Below are 19,350 nucleotides of genomic sequence, written 5' to 3'. Positions count from 1 at the left end.
AGGCATGCGTTCTTTTTATTACAAAATACCCAGTTGTCTCTAATACATAAAACTCGAATGTTTGTGTTATTTGGAAATTAAAAACAAAACATAAACGAAAACAGCACTGGCTGACCTCTTAGCGACACTTAGCAACATCAAAAGCCAAGATGGCGGGCAAACAGCCTCCGGAACCAAAAAACATGGTACACCAGAATGCCATCCTTTGTGAAACTGTGGGAAAAGAGAACCGCTATCAGAAACTTTATACAAACTACAGTATCAATCCTTTCAAAGAATGTGAGTATTCTGTATGAAGTTGTCTTCACTCTTGTGGCAGTGATCGGGGTGAGATTGTATAGATCTATTCTATATTTTCTTACAGTGATAACTTGACTTTTTCTCTCTTTTTTTCGCCTTCGATGACCAAATTATTCTTTGGCTTTATGATTCGTTTTTTTTATTACAAAAAGTCTGGCAGAACTATGATAAACGTGGGGAAATAAAGATGTTTAGAGCAGTGCCTTACAATACATTGTTTTGGATGATTAATGAGATGAGGATGATTATAATGATGCTTTGGATTTCCAAAGGCTGCATTAACAAAGAAGAAGCTTGGGCAAAAAGAGTGCTCTCAATCTTAATTCTTATTTGACCTATTTTATCATATTCAATTAAACTTTTAAAGCACTTGCTTTTAAAATGATTGCATACCTCCTGCGTGGTAGCATTATTTGTAGCATGGAATCTAAAGGTATGGTAAGCTTATCTAATTCCCACCGATTGAGATTATTGTTTCATTCTTAATCTTAGGGCGCCAAACTAGACCTGGGGCCAGTTTCATAAGCCAGAAACTCAGTCGACCAACTGCAGTTGTCCGAGAGAACCACAGTAATCCGACGTTATCACTTACCATCACTTAAGTGGTAATGTTTAATATCGGGTTTCACGAACAAAATTTCAGTCGGTCGACTGCGGGTCGTCTCACCGAAAGTCGGCCAAACACGGTGATGCTCTCCCCCCAACACTGTGTTCGGCTTACTGCGGTAAACCGAAAATAAATGTAATTATCCGCACAGTCAATGGCAGAATGCTCACACTTTTTTGGATTGTGAGCCAAACCCCCTTGTGATTGTTCTTCGAAATGTATCTATCATGACGCAGTAATCCAGGAGACAAGTCAGGGTTATGTCTTGAAGACGTCACATTATGGCGTAAGAGGGTTAGACGTCACGCGAAGAAATTACTGAAAGTCTCGGTCATTGTTATTTTGAGCGGGCCGAGACTTGTTTTTTCTTCGAAATCGGCCATTTCCACGTGCGAATGAGCAAACGGAAGTGGTAATGTTGCTAAATTTAGCCCTCGACTTGGCCATTCGGATTACTGTACAGTCGGTCGACTGCGGTTGTCCGCGGGTGACGGTGATTCGCTCATGAAACGCGCTTTTCGGTGACACGGCGATCAACCACAGTCCATCGACTGAGCAGTCCATCGACTGTCAGTCGGTTCCCTGCTAGCTTATGAAACTGGCCCCTGGAAACCCATAAGATTTCGCCGTATTTTGTAAGCATGATTGTCTAGAAAATAGTAGAATACGATCAGTACGGTCAGTGGAAAAAAAATATGACGAGTAAAATTTCTAGACTACTTTTCAGTTTTCTGCACAAGTGCATCCCGAAGCAGATCCAGTGTTTTGACACATGATTACAGTTAATGTCAGTAAACAATGAAGTGTATTTTTAAATGTATTGGTAAACTTAATAAACGGTGCGACAGGTGCATGTGAAACATGTTTGAATCATGGATGTTCAAATGCTGTGTGGAGTATGCTCATGTTTCTGAAAATACACCAAGTTTGTTTCAGAATACTCCAAGTACAAAACAGGGGTTCCCAGGTCTGCAAATCCTAAAGTTTAGCATAGATGTCTAGTCTTGGTATGCCGCCCTAATGTACCCTTGGTTATTACTGTGCTGCATGGTTTTGCATCATCAACAGAACAGATAATGAGATAATGTGGGGCTGTTTCTTTAATCACAGGGTGAAAGAGTTTCATCAAGCTTTTAGCAGTCAAAGTTCAAATTACCACATTCCTCTGTTGGACATGAGACTGACGGTGCCACCATGAATTTAACGTCTGTTTGAAAGTGGTACATTTTCAGATCAAATGACTTTATACTCATGTATTGATAGCCATCGACTGAAAGTTTTGCTATGCCTGTAGGAAGTCTTCTTCTTCTTCTTCTTCAGCGTTCCAGAATTTTCTGGTTACGTGTGAGCTCGTTTGCCCATTTGGGTTCCCCACACTATGCTCTGAGAGCATAGTCAGCTTCACTCCGCTTTCGTTGAGTAGGCATGCTGAGTATTTTCGTGTTTCCATAACCCACCGAACTCTGACATGGATTACAGGATCTTTTCCGTGCGCACTTGGTCTTGTGCTTGCGTGTACACACGAAGGGGGTTAAGTCACTAGCAGGTCTGCACATAAGTTGACCTGGGAGATCGGAAAAATCTCCACTCTTAACCCACCAGGCGGCAGCGACCGGGATTCGAACTCACGACCTCCCGATTAGGAGGCCGACGTCTTACCACCACACCACTGCGCCCGTCTGTAGGAAGTCTGCTTTTATACTAAGCAGAAAAAATGTGTGTGTGCGTGTATGCGAGTGTGTGTATGTGAGTGTGTGTGCATGCGTGTGTGTATGTGTGCGTGCATGCGTGCGTGTGTGTGTGTGTGTATTTTAACGAATCAGCATTGATCTTTTTTTCTCCTGTTTCAGTTTATGTGATAGCTGGAAAGCCAAACCAGAAAGAAGAGGAAGGAGAAGCGGACAGTAAGTTATTATTCTCTATGAACTTTTCTCTAAGTTCAAGGAGCGTTTAGGCCAGAAATAACAAACAATAGCAAACGATGGTGTTTGTAAAGCCTACTGTTATAGGACACGATGTGTAACAATAATGACCCAATTTCTGAATGTAATATACACAAAGACAACAAAATCAACAGATCTGTGATCTGTTACATCTTTATTATTGAAGGTTCTTCTCACAAAAATGCAAGAAAGGGAAAATATTGCTTCAAAGTCAAACAGAGTTGATGTTATCCTTCCCTTTTTTGGTACGCTGTTTACACACAAAAATGACACTTTTATCACGTTTTCCACCAAAATTAATCATAGTTTTCAAAAGGTATTGTAATGCAAGCTGATAATTTAACACTTTGAATGTGAGATATCAAATGTTGTCAACAATAGCGAAGAATGACTGAAATATTCTCCACATCAAATTATTGAGTCGATATAAAAATGTTCATTGTGTTAGCCTTATCTGTTGGCGGTTGCCATATATATAGCTTTGGTGATACATGTACCAAGTTGAGCCATGAAGTATTTGGGAAAAACATGATTTTATTTGTAGTAATGAATTGTACAATGATGGCAGGAGACACACAAATGTATCTCTCTCTCTCTCTCTCTCTCTTTCTCTCTCTCTCACACACATAAATATAAACACTTTTTATTATTATTTGATGTTCATGTTTTTCTCTTCTTTTCTACTTGTTTTTGGTTGTGTTGTAAGCCTGCAGCGTATTTCATGAAGCCACTTAAAAGGACCCCAGAACTGTCACTAGGACAGAGCAGTGGACAGCTGATGAGGCAATTGGCCCTCAGACAGTGGAATTACAGCGTATCTTGATCTTGAAATTACCCTGAAGGAATGTCGCTGCATTGAAACAGCAGCAATATCCTAAGCAGTTGATAAGCAGTCTAACTGTCGTTTGCAGATCACTTCCTGCAGGTGATCAAAAGGGCCAACCAGGAACCGGTGAAGAAGTACAAACAACCGCAGACAGAGGCACAGGAAGTGGGCTGGATAACCAAACCTTTGGTAAGAAATATGAGCGTTACATGCAAATGCTGAAAACACATCAGCGCGCATGCTCACACTAACAAACACACTTACTATTTATCCAAGCAAGTCTTGAAGATGAATCTTAGAAATGTGTAGATTATCAGAGATAGGAGGCCAAAGCAGGAAGAGAGGATGGGGCCATATCCTTAGCGAATGATGACAATATTCGGTTTTACTACAGACAAAAATGCCGTAAAACTGGACATTCAACTAATGTCATCTACCCAAAGACAATAACTGTGCAGAGGAAATTGAATGGCTTGCATAGTGCACAACCATGGCCGTGGGTGAATAATGCAGCAGAATTTATGGATGTCCAACAAGCTCCAATGTGGTTGTTCTTAATTTTAGGCTTGACTTTAAGAAAAGATAAGATAAGAAAACTTTAATGTCCATTTTCATTTTACACAAACATGGACATTTGTCTTTTGGCACCACATCGCCTTTCTAATAAGACAAACACACGATCAATAAGACAAACACACGATCATTAAGACAAACACATGATCATTAAGATAAACACACGATCAATAAGACAAACACACGATCAATAAGACAAACACACGATCATTAAGACAAACACACGATCATTAAGACAAACACACGATCATTAAGACAAACACGCGATCATTAAGACAAACACACGATCATTAAAACAAACACACGATCATTAAGACAAACACACGATCATTAAGACAAACACACAATCATTAAGACAAACACAAACTACTTCCGAGTATTATATGAAGAGGACATGGGTAAAACAAGATTTGAAATTTGGGACATTTGCCAGAACATCCAAATATTTTTACCAGCCAGCTGCAGAAACCCCTGTCTTTATAGCCACATGGTCTTCCCTCACCATGTCCTTTACTTGATTGTGCAGCTACAGACAGACAGGGGCGACACACGTTTGAACTTCTTCCGACAGAACTCTCCCATCACCAAGTTTATGGACAAAGCCTGGCTGGAGAAGGAACAGCAGAGCATGGGCAATTGATCACAGAGTAGGAGCAATTGATCATGCACTGTCTTTGTAAAGAAAACTGTTCATTTTGTTGAATCGGGTTGTTGAATCGGGTTTAAACTTGCCACCACAACGAAAAACCAACCAAATAGAGTGACAATCAGATCTGTTGCTTCCAAGTACAATCAAGTTCCTGTTACACAAACTGTGTTGGTTTCCAATTGTCTTTGTGTGTACCTTTTTTGCACTTGTGTGTTATATCATGAGTGTGATGCACAAAGTTTTATGGTAGTTGTTGCAGACAGGAAGATGTTGTCTTGTTTAAAATAGTGTACGATAGGTAGAACTGTGAATCAATCAAGTAAATCACAAGTGCAGTCAGCTTTGCTTTGACACAGATTTTTGTTTAAGGTGTTCGTAACTTGTCTTTTTTAAAAACGTCTCATGTTTATTTATCAAACACACACACACACACACACACACACCAGGCCCCCTCAGTAAATAAGAGGAATGTTGTTATTTGTGTAAGCTGATTAAACAAGATCAATATAGGTATAGTTGACATGTCGACAGGCTGACACACTGTAGGCCTCCATATCACAAGGTGAACACACTGTAGGCCTCTATATCACAAGGTGAACACACTGTAGGCCTCTCTATATCACAAGGTGAACACACTGTAGGCCTCTCTATATCACAAGGTGAACACACTGTAGGCCTCCATATCACAAGGTGAACACACTGTAGGCCTCTATATCACAAGGTGAACACACTGTAGGCCTCTATATCACAAGGTGAACACACTGAAGGCCTCTCTATATCACAAGGTGAACACACTGTAGGCCTCCATATCACAAGGTGAACACACTGTAGGCCTCTATATCACAAGGTGAACACACTGTAGGCCTCTATATCACAAGGTGAACACACTGTAGGCCTCTCTATATCACAAGGTGAACACACTGTAGGCCTCTCTATATCACAAGGTGAACACACTGTAGGCCTCCATATCACAAGGTGAACACACTGTAGGCCTCTATATCACAAGGTGAACACACTGTAGGCCTCTATATCACAAGGTGAACACACTGTAGGCCTCCATATCACAAGGTGAACACACTGTAGGCCTCTATATCACAAGGTGAACACACTGCAGGCCTCTATATATCACAAGGTGAACACACTGTAGGCCTCCATATCACAAGGTGAACACACTGCAGGCCTCTCTATATCACAAGGTGAACACACTGCAGGCCTCTCTATATCACAAGGTGAACACACTGTAGGCCTCCATATCACAAGGTTGACACACTGCAGGCCTCTATATCACAAGGTGAACACACTGTAGGCCTCTATATCTGGCCTATATAATAGGCCGTGAAAAGTAGGATATGCGCCGAAATGGCTGCGATCTGCTGGCCGATGTGAATGCGTGATGTATTGTGTAAAAAATTCCATCTCACACGGCATAAATAAATCCCTGCGCCTTGAATATGTGCGCGATATAAATTGCATAAAATTAAAATAAAAAAATAAACCCCTGTGCTTAGAACTGTACCCACAGAATACGCGCGATATAAGCCTCATATTGATTGATTGATATATCTCACTCCAGCAATATTGTTTGTCATAACATTATGTATTCGTCATGTCTGTCGTGTTTGTCTTTTTCATATAGATCATTGACAATGTTTGAATGTGAAGCATGATGCCATTTATTTTACTTTATTTTGAATAAAGACAACAAAAAGGAATTGAAGTGTTGTGTGTAATGTTTTCTATCTTATATGATTTATTAGCACCTGTACGGCTAAATATTGCCACTGTTTCCATGGTTTCTTCCAAGAGTTGATGCCAAGTAACGAACTCTGCAGCTGCCAGCTTTTCCTCTACATGCAGACACACATCTTTCAACAGAACATGACGCCATGAAATGTTCATGCACAGGTTTATTTTACATCTTCATGAACATATCCCCCTCTTCCCGTCAAGCAAACCCTCAGACAGGGTTCACTGACGTAATGTACAAGCAAAAAAATCTCTCTCTCTCTCTCTCTCTCTCTCTCTCTCTCTCTCTCTCTCTCTCTCTCTCTCTCTCTCTCTCTACTCTCTCTCTCCCTCTCTCTTTCTCACTCTCTCTCTCTCTGTCTCTCTCTGTCTCTCACTCTCTTACTCTCTCTCTCTCACTCTCTTTCTCTCTCCCTCTCTCTCTCTACTCTCTCTCTCTCTCTCTCTCTCTCTCTCTCTCTCTCTCTCTCTCTCTCTCTCTCTCTCTCTCTCTCTCTCTCTCTCTCTCTCTCTCTCTCTCTCTCTCTCTCTCTTATTTCTTATTTCTTTCTGTTTTTCATTTGTGTTCTCTTGGTCTTGCCTGGTCGTGCTGACTTCTGCTTGCCCTGGAAAACAAGAACTTGTTTCTGACACACATTCTTCAAGGTGAACTTGAACTATACAAGGACTCATTTCCATGACAGCAATAGACCATGTTCAGAAATAACTGTCGCTTTTGTATGGGTAGTGAAAGAGTGAATACTTTTGCATTTAACAAGTCAAACTTTCCCACGTGACATAGATCAGTCACTAGCAAGGGGTGTGAAATTCACTTCAGTTCAATTCAATAAAACATTATTGTCTGAATGCAACAAACTGAAATTTTTCTTTTGGCTCGTGTACGAAATAACATCACATAAAAACACACTCTCAGAACATATAGACAAGGAGCATGTGTAGAAAGCTTGCCTCGCTATATAGTATAAGCTAGAGTAATCACTCTTTCAGTTTCACAGTCCATAAAAACCTGACAAGAGTTATTTCCGGAACTCGTCTGTTAAACATTTTCTTACAACTTTAACACAGGATACAAAACATGTGTGTTTGGCCACAAAAAAACAGTGTCAGAGCAAATTCAAAATAATTTTTTTTTCTTTTTCAGCTTACAAAACAACTTAGCCACCTGCAAATTACCTGCAATTATTCTAACGGCTTGTATGCTAGAATTGCTCAATAGTTAAAGATATTATATATAAGAAAAAATACCCTCATATCGCTCCCAAAGTTATACTGTACCAACAGATTCTGTGTTACAAATAATGCTACCGCCTAGGAGGACAGCCATCACTTTGAAAAAAGCAAGAGTCTTGAAAGCTCAATAGACGATGTTCAATAGACGATGTTCAATAGACGATGTTCTGACATAACTTGGGGTTGTATGGGTTGTCAAAGAGTGAATACCTTTACTCACTTAGATCAATAATCCACACCAGCTCCTTGTCCATGTGTTTGACACACCCCTCCCTATTGACTGTGTCTTGCTGATCTCACTAAAAGCAACGCTCCTTGTCCATGTGTTTGACACACCCCTCCCTATTGACTGTGTCTTGCTGATCTCACTAAAAGCAACGCTCCTTGTCCATGTGTTTGACACACCCCTCCCTATTGACCGTGTCTTGCTGATCTCACTAAAAGCAACGCTCCTTGTCCATGTGTTTGACACACCCCTCCCTATTGACTGTGTCTTGCTGATCTCACTAAAAGCAAGGCTCCTTGTCCATGTGTTTGACACACCGCTCCCTATTGACTGTGTCTTGCTGATCTCACTAAAAGCAAGGCTATTCACTCTTGTCCATGTGTTTGACACACCCCTCCCTATTGACTGTGTCTTGCTGATCTCACTAAAAGCAAGGCTATTCACTCTTGTCCATGTGTTTGACACACCCCTCCCTATTGACGGTGTCTTGCTGATCTCACTAAAAGCAAGGCTATTCACTCTTGTCCATGTGTTTGACACACCCCTCCCTATTGACTGTGTCTTGCTGATCTCACTAAAAGCAAGGCTATTCACTCTTGTCCATGTGTTTGACACACCCCTCCCTATTGACTGTGTCTTGCTGATCTCACTAAAAGCAAGGCTATTCACTCTTGTCCATGTGTTTGACACACCCCTCCCTATTGACGGTGTCTTGCTGATCTCACTAAAAGCAAGGCTATTCACTCTTGTCCATGTGTTTGACACACCCCTCCCTATTGACTGTGTCTTGCTGATCTCACTAAAAGCAAGGCTATTCACTCTTGTCCATGTGTTTGACACACCCCTCCCTATTGACTGTGTCTTGCTGATCTCACTAAAAGCAAGGCTATTCACTCTTGTCCATGTGTTTGACACACCCCTCCCTATTGACTGTGTCTTGCTGATCTCACTAAAAGCAAGGCTATTCACTCTTGTCCATGTGTTTGACACACCCCTCCCTATTGACTGTGTCTTGCTGATCTCACTAAAAGCAAGGCTATTCACTCTTGTCCAACACATTTATTTTCGGAATTCATCTGTTAACTGTCATAACATTGGCAAAGAAAGAGCACTTTTTATTGGGTTACTTCCACCGAGTCACTTCCCTTGTTTGTGCATGCGATACTGGTTACTAGGCCGCGGATACAAACGCCAACGCTAGGCGACACACTGGACTACTTTTTCTTTTCAGCACCGGGGAGAAACACTTCAAATAGCGCTCTAACATGTTTTTGCTCACTTTGATTTCATGAATTACTCAACATGTGGTGCACTTTCGAGTAAATCCTGTACGTCTAGATTAAGGTACAGTGGATTCTCATGATTCTTCAAATTCGCCAGAAACAACACCCCCCCCCCCCCCCCCCCCCCCCGGTCGGATCAATAGTATCCCTTTAAGAAAGTCCACCAAAACAAGTGTCTGCACACACACACACACACACACACACACACACACTGCCTCCCCATACCTTAGACCTGGCCGCGCTGGGTTTGGCCTTGCTCCAGCCCTGGTCCACCGACTCCTTGGTGTTACGCTTGCCTCGCTTCTTCTGACCGCCAAACCCGTACTTACGGTCCTTGTGCTGCCGCTTCTTGTTGGGCTGCTGACTGAAAACACAACGCCAGGGAACAAGTTTAGCACGCATTAACAATAATCAACAAAACACAATGCCAGGGAACAGTATCAGCAGGCATTCACAATTATCAACAAAACACAATGCCAGGGAACAGTATCAGCAAGCATTCACAATTATCAACAAAACACAACGCCAGGGAACAGTATCAGCAAGCATTCACAATTATCAAAAAACACAACGCCAGGGAACAATATCAGCAAGCATTCACAATTATCAACAAAACACAACGCCAGGGAAAAATATCAGCAGGCATTCACAATTATCAACAAAACACAACGCCGAGTCAAGTTTGTGCAGACAATCCTGGGTGTCTGAAAACCCATGTGTGCACACATGTTGACTGAAAACACAACACCAGGAAACAAGTTGAGTCAACTCGGTGCAGACAATCCTGGGTGTCTGAAAACCCCTGTGTGCACACATGTTGACTGAAAACACAACACCAGGAAACAAGTTGAGTCAGCTCGGTGCAGACAATCCTGGGTGTCTGAACACCACAGTGTGAATGCATGTTGACTGAAAACACAACACCAGGAAACAAGTTGAGTCAGCTCGGTGCAGACAATCCTGGGTGTCTGAACACCACAGTGTGAATGCATGTTGACTGAAAACAACACAACACCGGGAAACAAGTTGAGTCAGCTCGGTGCAGACAATCCTGGGTGTCTGAACACCACAGTGTGAATGCATGTTGACTGAAAACACAACACCGGGAAACAAGTTGAGTCAGCTCGGTGCAGACAATCCTGGGTGTCTGAACACCACAGTGGGAATGCATGCGCACAATAAAGATACCAACAAAGACTTAACAAAACATAATATTCCAGCTAACTCAATACATTCTTTATTGATTCATACTTACTTTTTTTTGGCAGACCCATCAAGAATTTCATCAAGGTTGTTTGCTTTACCTGAAAATCAGACAAATCAACAATGAAGTGAAGTGCGATCAAAGGGAAAGAAAGACAGAAACTGAGCAAGAAAACAAATCAGATGTAAACACAGATTTAGGCATCTTTCTTTTAGCGACACAGAAGAGGAAGAATAACTTCAATAAGGAAAAAAAAAGCGTTGCAAGTTTATAAAGAACAATATGCAATGAAGCAACTTGTATGAACTTGCTAAATATGGTGACAGAACACTTGGAATCAATACAATATCAGATCAGATTGAAACGGGATATCATTAGATTTGTACTCATATTGTGGAACCCCCCTCTGCAACCCCTCAATTTACACCCACCCCCCCCCCCCCCCCCCCCCAACATCTTGAGGCCTTGCCCTCTCTCCGATTATGTGTGTGCCTCATAGCCTCTGTAAATTGACCTCCATTTCAAGACTTCCTCCCTTTTATCACCTGTTTTCCCAGGGCTGGGGGTACCACTGTACACACACACAAACTGTACTTCCTCTACCACAACACTATTTGACACACAAACTGTACTACTTCTACCACAACACTATTTGACACACAAACTGTACTACTTCTACCACAACACTATTTGACACACAAACTGTACTTCCTCTACCACAACACTATTTGACACACAAACTCTACTTCCTCTACCACAACACTATTTGACACACAAACTGTACTTCTTCTACCACAACACTATTTGACACACAAACTGTACTTCTTCTACCACAACACTATTTGACACACAAACTGTACTTCCTCTACCACAACACTATTTGACACATGAACTGTACTTCCTCTACCACAACACTATTTGACACACAAATTGTACTTCCTCTACCACAACACTATTTGACACACAAACTGTACTTCTTCTACCACAACACTATTTGACACACAAACTGTACTTCCTCTACCACAACACTATTTGACACACAAACTGTACTTCTTCTACCACAACACTATTTGACACACAAACTGTACTTCCTCTACCACAACACTATTTGACACACAAACTGTACTTCCTCTACCACAACACTATTTGACACATGAACTGTACTTCTTCTACCACAACACTATTTGACACACAAACTGTACTTCTTCTACCACAACACTATTTGACACACAAACTGTACTTCTACCACAACACTATTTGACACACAAACTGTACTTCTTCTACCACAACACTATTTGACACATGAACTGTACTTCCTCTACCACAACACTATTTGACACATGAACTGTACTTCTTTTACCACAACACTATTTGACACACAAACTGTACTTCTACCACAACACTATTTGACACACAAACTGTACTTCTACCACAACACTATTTGACACACAAACTGTACTTCTACCACAACACTATTTGACACACAAACTGTACTTCTACCACAACACTATTTGACACACAAACTGTACTTCCTCTACCACAACACTATTTGACACACAAACTGTACTTCCTCTACCACACTATTTGACACACAAACTGTACTTCTTCTACCACAACACTATTTGACACACAAACTGTACTTCTACCACAACACTATTTGACACACAAACTGTACTTCCTCTACCACAACACTATTTGACACACAAACTCTACTTCCTCTACCACAACACTATTTGACACAAACTGTACTTCTTCTACCACAACACTATTTGACACACAAACTGTACTTCCTCTACCACAACACTATTTGACACACAAACTGTACTTCTTCTACCACAACACTATTTGACACACAAACTGTACTTCTACCACAACACTATTTGACACACAAACTGTACTTCTTCTACCACAACACTATTTGACACATGAACTGTACTTCTACCACAACACTATTTGACACACAAACTGTACTTCTTCTACCACAACACTATTTGACACACAAACTGTACTTCTTCCACCACAACACTATTTGACACACAAACTGTACTTCCTCTACTACAACACTATTTGACACACAAACTGTACTTCTTCTACCACAACACTATTTGACACACAAACTGTACTTCCTCTACCACAACACTATTTGACACACAAACTGTACTTCTTCTACCACAACACTATTTGACACATGAACTGTACTTCTACCACAACACTATTTGACACACAAACTGTACTTCTTCTACCACAACACTATTTGACACACAAACTGTACTTCTTCTACCACAACACTATTTGACACACAAACTGTACTTCTTCTACCACAACACTATTTGACACACAAACTGTACTTCTTCTACCACAACACTATTTGACACACAAACTGTACTTCCTCTACCACAACACTATTTGACACACAAACTGTACTTCTTCTACCACAACACTATTTGACACACAAACTGTACTTCTTCTACCACAACACTATTTGACACACAAACTGTACTTCTTCCACCACAACACTTTTTGACACACAAACTGTACTTCCTCTACCACAACACTATTTGACACACAAACTGTACTTCCTCTACCACAACACTATTTGACACACAAACTGTACTTCCTCTACCACAACACTATTTGACACACAAACTGTACTTCCTCTACCACAACACTATTTGACACACAAACTGTACTTCTACCACAACACTATTTGACACATGAACTGTACTTCTTCTACCACAACACTATTTGACACACAAACATCTCTACGCTAACCATTGTAAATCTACTGCTGCCTACACGAAGGACATTCACCCTTTCTGTATTTCTTGACGGCTTCAGAGAGTTCCCTCTTCTGCTGCTGTCTGGCCAGAGTCACTTCTTGTTGAACCTGCACGCATGGCAATACAACACTCACTTCATCAGGCATGGCAATACAACACTCACTTCATCACGCATGGCAATACAACACTCACTTCATCACACACACAAAAAGGGATGAAAAGAAAGACCTTTGGTTCATTTTGCATCCACATTTAAAAACTTGTACTGTGACAACACAAGATGCGTACAAATAAACCTAAAATATTAATACACTGTACTTGGGTTGAACTCAACTGGTACAAGTCATGATTAGATGTTGCTTGTTTTTGAAGAAAGAGACCTGATGTAATGTGCAGAAGCAATTATTCTTTATTAACATTAAAATAATAATATTCTAAACAATACAAGCAAGGTGATCTATCATTACAAAAGTAAAACACTCAAAGGAGAACACAAAAATATCTTAGCATTAAGATTACAATCTAAACAACGTAACGTTCAACCATGAGTACAAGATTTTGAAGGAAGCTTTCTGAATGAGCAGTAACATTGTTAAAAACAGAAGTATTCAGGCATGCGCAGAAATAGGCTTACCTTTTTGCCAAATTTCTTGGCTGCTCTCAATTTTTTGGCTGCCTCAGATCTTTCCATACTGGTTTTCTTTTCCATGAGCTTCTCTCTGATCTGCAAATCAAGATATGGGCTTTCAACACAACAATGCAAGCATGGCTTTGAGATAACCCACCATCGGATTGGATTGGATTGGATAGGATTGGATAAGATTTACAGTCCAGTGAGGTTACCCTCATGGAAATTCGGGCTGCTTTCTCCCCGGGGAAAGCGAGCTGCCATACATACGGCGCTACCCATATTTTTTTTTTCCTGCATGCGTGTATTCGTGTTTCCTGAGACTTAATGCCGTGTGAGATGGAATTTTTTTTTCATCACCGAACACATAAACACATCATGTGTCCTTTGTTCTTTGTGTACATCGTCTCTTGGTCTACGTTAATTTTTTTTATCAAGATTGGAGAACAAGCTTAGGACAGGTGGCAAAACCCAATGCTGCCCAATATTGCCTCGCTAGATAATCTATATACAGATCCCGTAACAGCTGCATTAATGATATGCAAAATTTCGTTCCCCCTTTCGTGTCAAGAGACTGCATGATCTGGGCAGATGAGAGCAAGGTTTGCTTTTTTTTGGTATTGTTCAGCTAAATCTCATGGGAACTGTCTAGGAAACACCATGATTCCGTGCAGGAGGCAAAGGATTAAAGCACAATACCTAAATCCACTGTACATCATTCCCAACCACATCCCCTCTCGCTAAACTTTCAGCAGCACACAACTTAAAAGCTACCTGCCTACAACTTCCCTGTAATACAAAACACCCACCTTCTTCATGTGATAGTCTGGTTTTGCCATTTCTGCAAAGTAGTCTTCGGGTCGCTTGGTGACCACTCCTAGTTTGTGCAGGCGCGGAATGGCCACCCGCACCGCATCCTGGGCCTGGTGGTAGCTAAAATCATGCAATAGTTCAAAGTAAACGACACACCCTGATAGCATGCTAACGTTAATTTAACGTTTGCATGGTTAGATTTTGGTTTACGGTTAGCATTAAACGTTAAATTAACGTTAGCAGAAAAACGGTTATAAAGCAAACGTTAAATTAAGAATCTCCCAGCCTGCCTGACTTACAAGATGAGCTCCCTCTTAAAGTCGTCATTGACGTCGTCCTCTGTCTCCAGTCTGGCCGTCGGTTCCACGCTGACATCAAGTCGCTCGATCCACGCTAGGTCTGTCTGCATCTCTTTCAGCTTCTGCTGCATGCCCGCCTGCAATCAACACACACCCCTCTTAGCTTTTACCTCATTCAAAAACAAATAGACTGCCAACGTTCCAAAATTCAGAATAAAAATCCAATTGATTGCCTCGCTTGTGTCTACCCTGCAAGCAGCTGAACATTTTGTCAGATACGTGTTGTCTGATTAGTGTTTGTCTGTGCACTTAAAAAAACGCTTGGTCGATATAACTGTGAACGTAGCGTTTTGTCAATAATGAAACGTTCGAACAACATACCATTCTTGGTTTTTTTAAATAAAAATTTTGATTTGACCTCATTCTTTTTTCTTCTGCTATGTTCATGGAGTGAAACTCCCATGTACACTCGTGTTTTTTGCACAAATTTGTTTTCACATAACCTCATTCTTTTTTCTTAGCTTCTGCTGCATTCATATACTAACATGCACACAACAAATACAGATCTCCCAAAGCTCATGCACTTTTGTCTGTAACCAACACTATTTTATCAATTCAAGGCAACAAATTTACATCAAACAACTCACTGATGATATTTTTGTGTGTCTAATTCTACAATAAATCTGCAGGTAACAACAACAAAACTCTAGTATAACCCCCCCTCCGGCCTCGGACGCATTCCTTTCTGATTTGATGCATTGGACCTAGCCTTGTCCGGTCGATGGACTGATAGTTTTTACGTTTTAGTGGTCAACTGACCGATACATATTCGTACAAGGTCTGCAATGAATGGAATGGGAGTTGCAAAGTCGGAAAACAAACCCCGATCGAAATGCTCATGTTCGCTACGAGTGAAAATGCACTCGGTGCCGAGTCCGTGTTTGTCGTCATTGACACTCGAGGCTGCGTTTACGGAAATACCCGATCCAGCCGGTGTACCTATTTACCGAAAACGGCGCAAACAGCGGAAAGTTCATCAATATAATACTACGGCATGGTAATGCGAAGATCAGGCAGGATCCCTACATTCGCACACCGGGCACTGTATTGGAAAGGGTAGTTAAGCCAGGAATCAGATAATAAAGTGTTATCATTGTTCAATGGCTTTATTGTCATTTTTGCGTAAAAAGATAGATTTAACTCCGGACTGTAAGTTATTTTGCATTGCATACATGTATCAAAGGTATGGCGGTACAATTTGGACCTATTGTTTTTTTTAAGCCAGGACATTTGGACCTATTGTTGTTTTTTTAGGCAGGTCCAAATGACCAATTGTCCACTAAGGCTGGCAACAACACTGCCCCCCCCCCCCCCCCCCTGTTCTCTGGGGCATGGCTCATCTCAGACACACTGCTCTGATTTGTAAACCTTGTGTGTTTGTGTGGCATGTACCATGCTTGTGAAATTTCTGGCAGGCTAGTGACTTTCTTGAAACTACTTGCCCGGCTGGCAGTATTTGTTGAGATTTGGCCATCGTTGCTTCAACTGCCTTACAAGTTACATACAACGCATTGCATGAACAGGCGTTTACCCCATCCCAAGAAGGGAGATCACCACCCACCACATTATTGATAGGTGCTTTCTTGGGCTCTGGGACGGCATCTTTCAGTCTGTTCAGGCCAACTTTTAGTCTCCCCTCACTGAACGCTCGCTGAAGCTGAAAACAGATGAAACAATACATAATACATGATCGAGTTATCTAATATTCTAGATAAGATAAGATAAGATAAATTTGCAGATGTCTAAGGCCGCGAGGCCTATATCTGATCTTTTGACCAGTACTATTGACTGTCCTAACTTTGAGATAGCCTAGTGTAACGATCTTTTGATCGTGCCTTAGGCTCCCTTCCTAATCACTAATGAGCTGGCTGTCTCCTCTCTCTCTTCCTTCCACCTCTTCTAAAACCTTATCTCTATCTTTTCTCTTTGGTAAAAAGTTCGCAATAGATCTTCATCAATCTCTTCTTCCATTTTGTTAGTCCCTTTGGCTGTAGTTTCAGACAATTTTCAGAATTTCAGAATATTTTCGTCACATCGTCAATTGCTGACTTTTAGTGACTAGCGCTCTTTAAGAGGACAAAGACGGAGAAAAAATCAAAAGTAACTGAGGATAGAAAAGACTTAAGCATAAAGGAAGTAGTCAAACGAAACAAAACGATCAAGGAGGAACTGAATATAACTGAGACCCTACTCTAACTTTGAAACAAAATAAGGAGTGGGGAGGAGTTAGAATGAGAGTTTGGAGAGCTCCCCTCTGAAAAATACCAGAGAGGGAGCCTCGCAGCAGCTGCCGGGAGGGAATTCCACACGGGGATGGTACGCGGGAAGAAGCTGTATTTAAAATAGTTTGTACGGGCGGAAATTTGGCGAAGTTTAAGGTTGTGGTTGGATCGAGTTCTGCCAGTGCCAGGGGTGAGGTAGGGGTCTGGGGGGATATCTACCAGGTTGTTGATGATTTTGTGGAGCATTGTGAGTTGGGTCTTGGTGCGCCTACTTTCTAGGGTTTCCCATCCGAGTGACAAGAACTTGAAGAAGCACACTGCGATTTTTTCATGATCAATATAAATGCTTTGTTTAAAATACAAACAGAAATCATGAAAAGCGTCCATACAGCTGACTGGATATAGTGCATGCATGCAACATGCATTATGTGCAGGAAAATTCGCAGAGGTATTTTTCCGAAAAATGTCATGTAGGTATGTGTGAGTGACGTCACGAATGCGCAGCTGTGCTGCTCCGCGAAACTTGTGCCCAGACTCGGCTCTCGCGCGCTCAGCGACTCTCTCTCTTTCGCTGTTTTCTAGCCTCGTTTTCGTTTATCGGAAAGACGGCGTTTTCTGTGACGTAGTTCACGTTTTTCCCTTCATTTACATACAAGTTTCAACTTCCCGCGACGCGTAATAGCTGAGCTACGCTAGTTTGAAAGTTTTGGTTCTTCTTCTAACACCATTTTGACATCAAACGTGGATATCAGGTATGTTGATTCTGCAATCAGCTTGTAGAATAATCATTTCTGAGTCTATTTTAGTGATTAGGTTTTGAATTTGTGGTAAGAATTTGGAGATTTGCTCATTTCAATGTGGTCAGTTTTTCAGATCGCGCCAGGAATGGCCGATCAAGTGCTTTTCTGAGAATCTTCATCAAATCTAGACTAGAATCGTTTATACTACTTCTAATTAATGTATTTTACTTTATTAACATTCCGTATGCTTTGGTTTTCTTCTAGCTTTGAAAATAAAAAAGTTAGGCAGGTTTACAGTCGCTTGGTTGTGTTAACGACGGTAATTAATTCACCTTTTATTTAATTAATTAATTAACTAAAAAAAAAATTGTCATTTTTTTTTATTTCAATCAATAGCTCTAGCCATAACAATTCCAGAGATATCTTTGGTTTTCTTCTAGCTTTGAAAATAAAAAAGTTAGGCAGGTTTTTGTTGTTCAGCGCATGTATGTAATCTGGTCACAAATTTTCTAATGTCCAATTAGTAAAACAAAGGACGGGATTTTATTCAATTAAAAATTCGTAACTTTTGAACAAATTGACTCACAGTGTTCATACTTATACCATTGGAATGGTCTTTTTATTATCTTTTCAACAAACTACATTTCATTTATTTCATTTACCTTTCATTTTTTCTCTAACATACCTAGACTGTCATGTCTTCTGCTTTGGAAAGGCAGTCAACTAAGTTTAGAGGTCCCAAAGCAGCAGAAACAGCTTTTTCTTTCATTCTTAAAATCTAACATAAGCGACTAACCTCTGTATCAGAATCAATGTCCGAAATATCGGGATCTGAGTCAGACATGCTTTGAAGTTCTGTTCTATACGATTTCTTGTGCTGTGTTTACTACTCCGAACACACGTGTGGTCAGAAACGGAAGTATCTGGATACCCGAACTACACGGAATGCTGACCGGCTGTGCGTGTGACGAGAAAATGACCACTCCCATCGTCGCTGCTTTAATTAAAGGTCAGACTTTAGTGATGACTCACTGGATCTAGTAGAGAACCGCCGACACATAATGTCACACCAGCTATATTTCATTTGTAAGCTGTGGAGCTGTTTGCTGTATCGACTCAGAAATGTGGTTTTGAGAGGTTTTAGTTTATTTGGTATGTTGTTGTATCTAGATGCAGTTTTTACAATTAATGAACCGGAACATAATTAATACAAATAACAAT

General features: G+C 40.9%; 2 protein-coding genes across 33 annotated transcripts; one reads left to right on the top strand and one right to left on the bottom strand.

The window, feature by feature from the left end:
• Nucleotides 1-121: 121 nt before the first annotated feature.
• Nucleotides 122-6,610, top strand: LOC138967651 (cilia- and flagella-associated protein 144-like). Of its 32 annotated transcripts, XM_070340279.1 has the most exons (7): nt 122-279; nt 2,758-2,811; nt 3,762-3,865; nt 4,776-5,524; nt 5,558-5,809; nt 5,874-5,935; nt 5,998-6,610. In XM_070340279.1, the coding sequence occupies exons 1-4, from the start codon at nt 150-152 to the stop codon at nt 4,887-4,889; spliced, it is 402 nt and encodes a 133-aa protein (XP_070196380.1). In that variant the 5' UTR covers nt 122-149; the 3' UTR covers nt 4,890-5,524; nt 5,558-5,809; nt 5,874-5,935; nt 5,998-6,610. The 32 variants fall into 32 exon arrangements, with proteins under 32 accessions (XP_070196380.1, XP_070196375.1, XP_070196376.1 ...); XM_070340274.1 differs by having other exon boundaries at nt 4,776-5,491; nt 5,620-5,650; nt 5,684-6,610; XM_070340275.1 differs by having other exon boundaries at nt 4,776-5,491; nt 5,589-5,650; nt 5,715-6,610.
• Nucleotides 6,611-7,115: 505 nt separating this feature from the next.
• LOC138967648 (probable rRNA-processing protein EBP2) lies at nt 7,116-19,082 on the bottom strand. The gene is made up of 9 exons (XM_070340252.1): nt 18,926-19,082; nt 16,729-16,824; nt 15,108-15,244; nt 14,805-14,928; nt 14,002-14,091; nt 13,399-13,474; nt 10,639-10,687; nt 9,609-9,747; nt 7,116-7,249 (listed from the first exon to the last, which is right to left on the bottom strand). Exons 1-9 carry the CDS (start codon nt 18,971-18,973, stop codon nt 7,184-7,186), a joined length of 825 nt encoding a protein of 274 aa, XP_070196353.1. The 5' UTR covers nt 18,974-19,082; the 3' UTR covers nt 7,116-7,183.
• Nucleotides 19,083-19,350: the final 268 nt, after the last annotated feature.

The sequence above is a fragment of the Littorina saxatilis genome, linkage group LG5 (genome assembly GCF_037325665.1).
Source record: "Littorina saxatilis isolate snail1 linkage group LG5, US_GU_Lsax_2.0, whole genome shotgun sequence".
Taxonomy (NCBI): Eukaryota; Metazoa; Mollusca; class Gastropoda; order Littorinimorpha; family Littorinidae; genus Littorina; species Littorina saxatilis.
The sequence above is the reverse complement of the archived record's forward strand: the minus strand, read 5'-3'. Positions and strand labels throughout refer to the sequence as shown.

Excerpts from the sequence above, each read along its gene's own strand:
- LOC138967651 (XM_070340288.1), top strand. The coding sequence starts at position 150 with ATGGCGGGCAAACAGCCTCCGGAACCAAAAAACATGGTACACCAGAAT. Across the intron at positions 280-2,757 it reads TATCAATCCTTTCAAAGAAT|TTTATGTGATAGCTGGAAAG; the intron begins GTGAGTATTCTG and ends CTCCTGTTTCAG. Across the intron at positions 2,812-3,761 it reads AGAGGAAGGAGAAGCGGACA|ATCACTTCCTGCAGGTGATC; the intron begins GTAAGTTATTAT and ends TGTCGTTTGCAG.
- LOC138967648 (XM_070340252.1), bottom strand. The coding sequence starts at position 18,973 with ATGTCTGACTCAGATCCCGATATTTCGGACATTGATTCTGATACAGAG. Across the intron at positions 9,748-10,638 it reads GATGGGTCTGCCAAAAAAAA|TCAGCAGCCCAACAAGAAGC; the intron begins GTAAGTATGAAT and ends TTGTGTTTTCAG. Across the intron at positions 7,250-9,608 it reads CCAGCGCGGCCAGGTCTAAG|GGCAAGCAGAAGTCAGCACG; the intron begins GTATGGGGAGGC and ends CTTGTTTTCCAG.